Raw genomic sequence first — 8,158 nt, 5'->3', positions numbered from 1 at the left:
ATTTCAAATAATAATAAACTACATATACATATGAAAGTTGTGTTTCAAGCATTTTATTTTTATTGAATACATTTTTATAGTTTATTTATTGTATTCGTTATTATTTTCTTATTGCAATATTAAAATTTAAAAAGCATAATGACAAAATTAATCTAAACTTTTTTATATATAAATAATTTATTAAGTATATTTAAAATGCAATTATAAATTTGATTGCAACGCAAAATTAGATTAGTGTTTAATAAAATAAGAGAACAATATATTTTGTTAACAATAAAATAAATTAAAAAAAGAATTGATGAGCCAAGCTGATTAATTATATGTACTTGTAATTATAAATTTTTATACACAAAAATTTAAACAATGTCAATTGATAGCATTTTGCGTTTACAGGTTTTGGGTCACCGTCATGTCCTCTTTCAGATTTTTTCTCTGATTCTATGTACTCGCTTTGTGCACATAGAGGCGCCAGTAGACAAGTTCCATTTAAAAACAGCACGTCACATCCATTGACGTTACATCCATTGACTCTAGCCTAGTATTGCGAGTATTGCGTAACGACGCCAACGGGCTGTTACATTTACCGGTTCAGCATGAAGGTAGCTATTCATCCATTGACAGCTGATCCTACGGCAGCCTGGCATGAGTTATCTCAGCATCAGAAAGTTGTAAAAATAAATGCTAAATTGCCGACGACCGAAGCACCGAGCGACAAAGTATGTCCAACGATTTTTGACAATTCCAATCTCTATACGAAGAAATATGTTTGTGTTAACCTCAAAAGTCGTTTCCTTCACTTGTTCTATACATTAAAAGTCGTTCTATACATTAATTGAACATTTGAGAGGAGAAAACGGAATTTAAAGTTTGAATTTCATATTCGATTGTCAATATGAGCTCATTAATCACACAGGATTAATAGTGATTTTCCATTTTTAGTTGCGCGTAGTATGTATGAGTGACACGCACTCGCTGACGCCGTTCATAAAATTTGACGTGCCCGCGGGAGACGTCTTCATTCACGCCGGGGATTTTACGAAATGTGGTAGCTTGCAAGAGGTCATAGAATTCAATAATTGGATAGGTAAACGAAAAATTATCGTGTGTATTGTATACACTATAATGTTTATATGTTGAACAAGAAATATAGATGTTGAAAGACATATCTTAATTCTAGGTAATTTAACACACAAACACAAAATAGTTATAGCTGGGAACCATGAACTTAGTTTTGATCCTACATTCACAAATCCATTTTCCGTGCACACCAGTGGAGATCACCAGAAACATACAGGAACCAGCATACTCGATGATATACCTACCTTGGGTATGTCCAAGGATATTCTCGCGGAAGCTATTAAAACTACTAATGTTAAAGAATATTTGACAAATTGTATATATCTTGAAGATTCTGAGATTATAGTGAATGGGATTAAGATATATGGTACTCCATGGTAAGCATGATTATATCAATTGTATTAAATAATTTGGTTAATAAAAGTGAACATGTTTATATTTAATTGAAGATGAAATGAAATGAAATTGAGAGAGAGAGAGAGAGAGAGAGAGAAACTAGTTTGTAGTTTTACAAGAGCATTTTTATATTTTATGTTTGAATACTTTAAAACTAAATAATGCATAAAATTTATTTGATGTGTTTCTTAAGATTAGTTACCAATCTTTAACCAATTACGATTGTAAAAAAATAAATGCATGTCTTTTTTGAGCACACTATGCGAAATATTTGTAGAAAATAATTTCAGGTATAAGAGATTCTTATTTCTGAGGGACATTTCGTTGAAACTTTAGGCAACCAGAGTTTTGTAAGTGGGCATTTAATGTGCCACGTGGAGAAGCGTGCCTCTCAAAGTGGGAAATGATTCCGTCTGACACAGATATCCTGGTAACACATACTCCTCCTGTAGGTCATGGAGACCTGTGCTGTACTGGTGTACGAGCTGGATGCGTCGAATTATTGTCGACAGTGCAAAATCGCATAAAGCCCAAATACCATGTATTTGGTCATATACACGAAGGTATAATAATAATATAAAATTATATATTTGTATTAGTATGAGAAATATTATATTACCTATTTTATGTATAATTTTACAGGATATGGCATATCTTCAGATGGGAAAATAATATATATTAATGCATCAACATGTGATATAAATTATTTACCAAGTAATCCACCAGTAGTATTTGATATAACACTACCTCCTGGTATAAAAAAATCATAAATCTTCAAATGAGATAACATAAATGAATTTGTTATGCTACTTCAGAAAGATCTTTCTCACGAGCTTAAGAAAAACCATTACGTGATTGACGCATAAAATTAGATAGTAACCTCTTGCCTTAATTTTTAAATCAGGTATGTGTAAGCATTTTTATTGTATAAGTATTAACTAGCATTTCTCTTTCACACGCGATTTGTAATGTCTCGATAATAATAAAAAATATAATCCAATTTGTAATCTCTTTCCTAAATAAAAATAAATTACATTGCCCACATTTCTTTTAAATATAAAAAATTTTCATCATCTATTTTCAATAAGAGATACTCGATATTTCACTATTCTTGTTAAAATGAAAGAACGTGTTATTGAAAATATGAAATTTTAGGGAATTGTATGCTTTATGCAATTATTACCAGTAAAAAATTCACTTATATTTTTTATACATTTATTGTTCCACTCGAATAACAAATGGCACTATTAAGTAAGAAAAAATTTGCAATCGTCACCATGGCCGTGTCAAGCTAAATTTGTATAATTGGTCGAAGGCTGTTTTAGAGAATAAAATCAAAGTTTGTATCTTTATCGAACAAATTATATACTTGATTTTAATAAATTATTGTCCTAAATTATTATGCTTGCATTAAAAACACAATCAGTGCCATTTTCCTATGTACTCGTGTACATCATGATCGCAACGTTGGACACGTTTTAACTAACCTACGAAAATTTAAGTTATTTTTTACATGTATGAAAAATTTATATATATATTGCAGATCTAAAGTTGATTCATTTGATATTTTCCCTAGAAAATTATTACATGACTATTATATGTGCATTGAAGACACATTTTAATCATAGTTTACAAATATTTCAATCCATTAAAAATTACTAATAGTTTATTATAACAGATTGATCTGTCTATCATTTTCTATTAAATTTTGAGACTGATAAAAAGAATAATGTCATAAGTTATATGAGCTCAAATTGCAACTCTCTTTGATTGCAACAAAATTCTTAAGTATTACATCTCTTTTAGTGTTTGAAAAATTCAAAGAACTATTAAGTTAAAAAAAATATCTTACAGATCTAAATCTTTAATCTTCTAAAAGTTCGTTTTTCATACGGATTAACCGGATGTATTTGCTATTAGAAATTCATGAAAAAATAGTATCATTTTAATTTGGAATTATGAGACACACAGAATATAAATCTAACTAGCAGGTAAACGAAGTAGTTTTTAACTAACAATAACAATAAACAAATGTAAAAAGAATATGTTCTTCTTACATAGTTTAAAGTAAATTACGGAAGATTTTCATCTAATATGGTACGTTTGAAAACAGGTACGATACAGATTCACCATTATGTGTCCGCCTCACTGCTTCGGCAAACATCATCGAGACATCAATACACTAAAAGATAAAAGATAATCAGTCCTCTGTATCAGATTAAATCTGTATAACACCATTGTTATCGTTATTGCGATAAGCATTTCATGTCAGTTTCTCTAATGTAAGAAATATATTTACCTGAATCTTTGGGCAATCTTTCATGTGACCATCTTGAGGGATAGTATTGGTCACTACCACAGCTTCGAAGCAAGCATTGTTAATTCTACTAATTGCTGGCCCACTGAAGATGCCATGTGTAAGTATCGCATAAACTTTTGTGGCACCAGCTTCCAACAATTTTTCTGCTGCGTGACAGATGGTACCGCAAGTGTCGGCCATATCGTCTACAAGGATAGCAACTCTGTCTTTAACATCACCAACCAATACCATACTGGCGACTTCATTCGCTTTCTTCCTTTCTTTATGTATGAGCGCAAATTCAACATTTAATCGGTCTGCGATAGATGTGACTCTGTAAAGTAAAAATAAAGTAAAAGACGATCAATGTATTTCTTCGATTGAAATTTCTTTTATTATTATTATTATTATTATTAAATATTTACCTTTTGGCACCACCAGCGTCAGGGGAGACAATGATACTATTTCGCCATTCAACGATATTCTCTTTAATCCATTTGAGGACAGCAGGTTCAGCGAATAAGTTGTCCACTGGAATGTCGAAAAATCCTTGTATTTGACTAGCATGCAAGTCCATTGTGATAATGTGATCAGCACCCGCCACGGAAAGCATATTTGCTACTAGTTTTGCGGAGATTGGCGCACGACTCTGTAAAATACATTTTGATAGATTAGTTTTAAGAATTTGTACGAGTCCTTCAAGTCCATTTGCAACTGGAAATATCCTGTAATTTAAAGAAATTGCTATTAAAAAGTCCCATAAACATGAAAACATTTAAGAAATATGAAAAAAAACCAATTACCTTTTAAACTAAATAAAAATTTTAAAAAATATGTTAATTTATATCGCGGTTGCTTGTATCGGCTTTTGGAAGATACAACATAGTTTATCAAATATCAAAAGATGATTGCCAAAAAAGACTTTTTTCAGAGGGGACAAAATATGAATATAACGATTATGTACTAAAATATTACTCTTCAGTAGGTATAAATATATTCATAAAATACAGGGAAACAACGTTGCAAATGCACCCCAGTTAGACTCTGAACAATTATCATAAATAAAGCAAAATATCTAACATTATGAACGCAAAACAGAACACAATGCATCTCGGTCCTTTACCCTTATGTAGCAAAGGATAATTTGAGGTGAACAAGAGGGCAAACATTAGTAACAGATATGTAAAATCTACATAGGTAAGTTCACAAATGTAAAGATATATTCTAAAAAACAAATATGTCAATATTGCATTTCTAATATCTTATATCTGCAAAATTACATATAAAAAAGAATTTACAGTTTACAAATTAAAATTTATCTGTATTAGTACATTGTCTTTGGTATGGAGAGATGCATTGTGCAAAAATAGATGGAATATTTTTAGTAAAATGTAGTACTTGTGTAATGAGTATATAAGATTTTATAAAAGCTATTAATAATAGTTTTAAAGTATGTACTATCAATTATTGTATCGACAAGACGAGTTATCACCAAGATAACACATTAACATTCCTATGCTTTAAGCATTAATAGGATAGGCAATATTTGATTAGTACACTTGAACAATAACACTGATTTAAGCTTCAATTAGTACCCAATGAAACATATACATATGCATACCCCACTATACTAATGTAATTGCCAACAACGTACTGCTATTATATTAATATTTTGCCCTCTCATTCGGGTATCAATATGCTTTGACCAAATGTCTCATTCATTCATTCACTCATGGGAATACCACTTATGTTTGTATAGCAACGATATTATAAGTTTGGTTAGTCCTACAAAGAAAATTCTTATTTGAATTCAAAAATAATATTACAAATCTCTCGAAATAATTCATCGAGTTATCATTACAAACGCTGCACTCGACAATCTCGTTGCTATTATACTCACTGTAGACAGGTCAGGCGGAATATCCTGAAAATACCCAACTAGTCAGAAACTTAAACAAATATAATAACTTTTTCCTAGCAAATATTTTAGTCAATAATAATTTTTCTGATATCTTTTCATTTTCAATAGATAATCTAAAGATATAAAGGATAAATGATATGACTGATAACTATTTAAGAAGATGATACAGAATTTTTAATCTTATATATTGTTTTCATGCAGTCCCCAATTAATATTAAAAAGCGCTCATTTTTGTTGTACATAAAAATGTAATTTAGTAAATAAATATTAGTAAACTTTTAAAATAAATGCAAAATAACAAAAAATGTAAGAAATATTATTCAGAATATAGTAAGTACATATTTAATGAAAAAATTAATCAAATAAAGTATATTAGAAATTGGTTAATGTAATTATTGCCGTGGTAATAAAAATGTGCAAAAGATCTCCCTTGGAGAAATCTAGCACGAGTTTTGCAACAACTGTTTAGGTTATCTAACTTTTGATAACCCTACATTATTATAAAGAACATGCTTGAAATGCATTTGCAGTGCTTAAAAATTCTAAAATATTTACTATTTGTTTCATTACAAACATCCCAATTACGTAAAGTGATAAAATATAATATATGAAAATAATTTTTATGTGATATTATAATTATCTATAGTCTTATCTATATTTCAAGATAATACGCATGTATTAATACTAAAAGCAATGAGTGTTCAAAATGAAGTTTTAATATGACTAGTGAATAAACCTGATTGAATAACGAAACTTGTAGAGCTTAACTCATGCTTGATTTTTTACAATATTTAAATAGAATAATTCACTTATAATATAAATGATATGATTCATTTATAGTTATGAATTTTACAAGTAAAAAATTACAAGTTTCATTTATAATTCATGCATTGTTTGCATATTAATTATATTATCTCTATATAATTAATAATATATTTCCCTTGTATACTTCAACTATGTGCCAGTTTCACCATTTGCTTCACACAATATGATATTTAAAAAAGATACTTTTTATACATTTCGAATATTTAAGGTTAAATTTTTAAGTCATATATTATTTATATAAAAAGTATCTGTTCCTATTTCATACACACACACACACACACACACGCGCGCGCGCGCGCGCGCACACACACACACAGTCCTTAAATATTTGTCATAAAGTCATAAATGGAAATAACTAGCCAATATAATTTCAGCTAGATACTATTAGAAATTAAAATTCTCATTAATTTTAATTTTGCCTAACAGTAAAAGACATAGGTATCTTCTAAAGAATGTAAAGAAAAGAATTTGCAGTAATCAGCGAATGGTGAAGATCCTGTAATCTAAGTGTATTATCTGATGCAGCCCAGTAACATAAAGCTGACAGAACACAAGCGTATTTCATATGACGATGAGATCAAGTTTTGCGTTCCAGAAATGATATTACTCCATTGGTCTGTTGCAAAGCTATGAAAGAATTAATAAAACATAAAAGGACCGCCGCAAGTTACCCTGAATTTCCACTCGTTCGACTTCATGACAATCTGATTTTTAGAGTCTCCACCATCACCGCCCTGTGAAGATATAGCACATTAAAGAAATATAGAGTTTCTTCAAGATAACGTTTCCTCCGTTATCATGCTTGTTGTTTTAACTATCAAAACTTTAAGATAATAATTAAGAAATAAACATAACATTACAATATAAATAAAGTAGTTGTATCTGTATCTTATATTGTGATAAAAAGTGATTAAATATTTTTAGAAAAAAAATACTCAATTTGTAATTTAACAAAAATTTGCTACTGATGTGAAAGAAGTTTACTTAAATAAGATTTAAAAAAACGTGCTTCTCGATCAAATTAGTAAATTACAACAATTGAAAAGATTTCATCAGATCATATTACATGATGGTATAAAATTCGAATTGTATTAAGTATATATGTCCATGAGACACATCTAAATCCTATTTAAAAAATTGTCATCAGTTTATATATATGTTACTTAATGTTTTTTGAAAGCCATGCCGATGAAGCATTATATAAGAGGAAAGATTAATATTCACAAGTATCTATTTATTCAGAAAAATAAATAGATTGTAATTAATTTTTAAACATACATTAGTAATAATTAAAGAAAAAGAAGACTCATTACAGCTATGATACATATACAATTTACATACATATATACAAATATATATGCTGCAATGATTATCTAGATATATGTCTCAATTATTATACCTTAAACACATTATAGCTATACATCATGAGCAATATATATAAATTTTGAGGTAAACATAAAACAGGACTGCTCTCCAACTATATATAGTGTATATATATTTAGTGTTTAATAAGATGCAAAATATACTTATCATTTTATGAAAAAGTATATAATAAAAATACAATTATAAAAAGTATTTTCAATAAAATTAAAATTTTTATACAAATTTTCTACTATAAGTGTATGTAAATGTATATATAT

At 28.8% G+C, this 8,158-nt stretch overlaps 2 protein-coding genes across 7 annotated transcripts in view; one reads left to right on the top strand and one right to left on the bottom strand.

Annotated features, from left to right (window-relative positions):
* Window positions 1–548: 548 nt before the first annotated feature.
* Window positions 549–2,498, top strand: LOC108745977 (metallophosphoesterase domain-containing protein 1). The gene is made up of 5 exons (XM_018482427.1): window positions 549–716; window positions 940–1,084; window positions 1,178–1,454; window positions 1,810–2,036; window positions 2,116–2,498. Exons 1-5 carry the CDS (start codon window positions 594–596, stop codon window positions 2,241–2,243), a joined length of 900 nt encoding a protein of 299 aa, XP_018337929.1. The 5' UTR covers window positions 549–593; the 3' UTR covers window positions 2,244–2,498.
* Window positions 2,499–3,146: 648 nt separating this feature from the next.
* Window positions 3,147–8,158, bottom strand: part of LOC108746158 (ribose-phosphate pyrophosphokinase 1) — a 9,073-nt gene continuing 4,061 nt past the window's right edge. For 4 of the 6 annotated variants that reach the window (XM_018482743.1, XM_018482749.1, XM_018482746.1 and 1 more), the window contains 4 exons: window positions 7,190–7,252; window positions 4,198–4,421; window positions 3,773–4,106; window positions 3,147–3,655 (listed from right to left, as the gene is read on the bottom strand). In XM_018482743.1, the coding sequence (XP_018338245.1) occupies window positions 3,563–3,655; window positions 3,773–4,106; window positions 4,198–4,421; window positions 7,190–7,252 (714 nt within the window). In that variant the 3' untranslated portion in view covers window positions 3,147–3,562. Of the gene's footprint in view, window positions 3,656–3,772; window positions 4,107–4,197; window positions 4,422–5,672; window positions 5,697–7,189; window positions 7,253–8,158 lie in introns of all 6 variants that reach the window. The other 2 variants (XM_018482744.1, XM_018482745.1) reach the window with 2 other exon arrangements.

This window comes from Trachymyrmex septentrionalis, unplaced genomic scaffold, assembly GCF_001594115.1.
Source record: "Trachymyrmex septentrionalis isolate Tsep2-gDNA-1 unplaced genomic scaffold, Tsep1.0 scaffold16, whole genome shotgun sequence".
Lineage (NCBI taxonomy): Eukaryota > Metazoa > Arthropoda > Insecta > Hymenoptera > Formicidae > Trachymyrmex > Trachymyrmex septentrionalis.
This window is presented reverse-complemented; position numbering and strand designations above follow the sequence as displayed.

Coding starts and splice junctions, on each gene's coding strand:
- LOC108745977 (XM_018482427.1), top strand. CDS start 594: ATGAAGGTAGCTATTCATCCATTGACAGCTGATCCTACGGCAGCCTGG. Junction 1,085..1,177: donor AGAATTCAATAATTGGATAG/GTAAACGAAAAA, acceptor TCTTAATTCTAG/GTAATTTAACACACAAACAC. Junction 1,455..1,809: donor AAGATATATGGTACTCCATG/GTAAGCATGATT, acceptor TTGAAACTTTAG/GCAACCAGAGTTTTGTAAGT.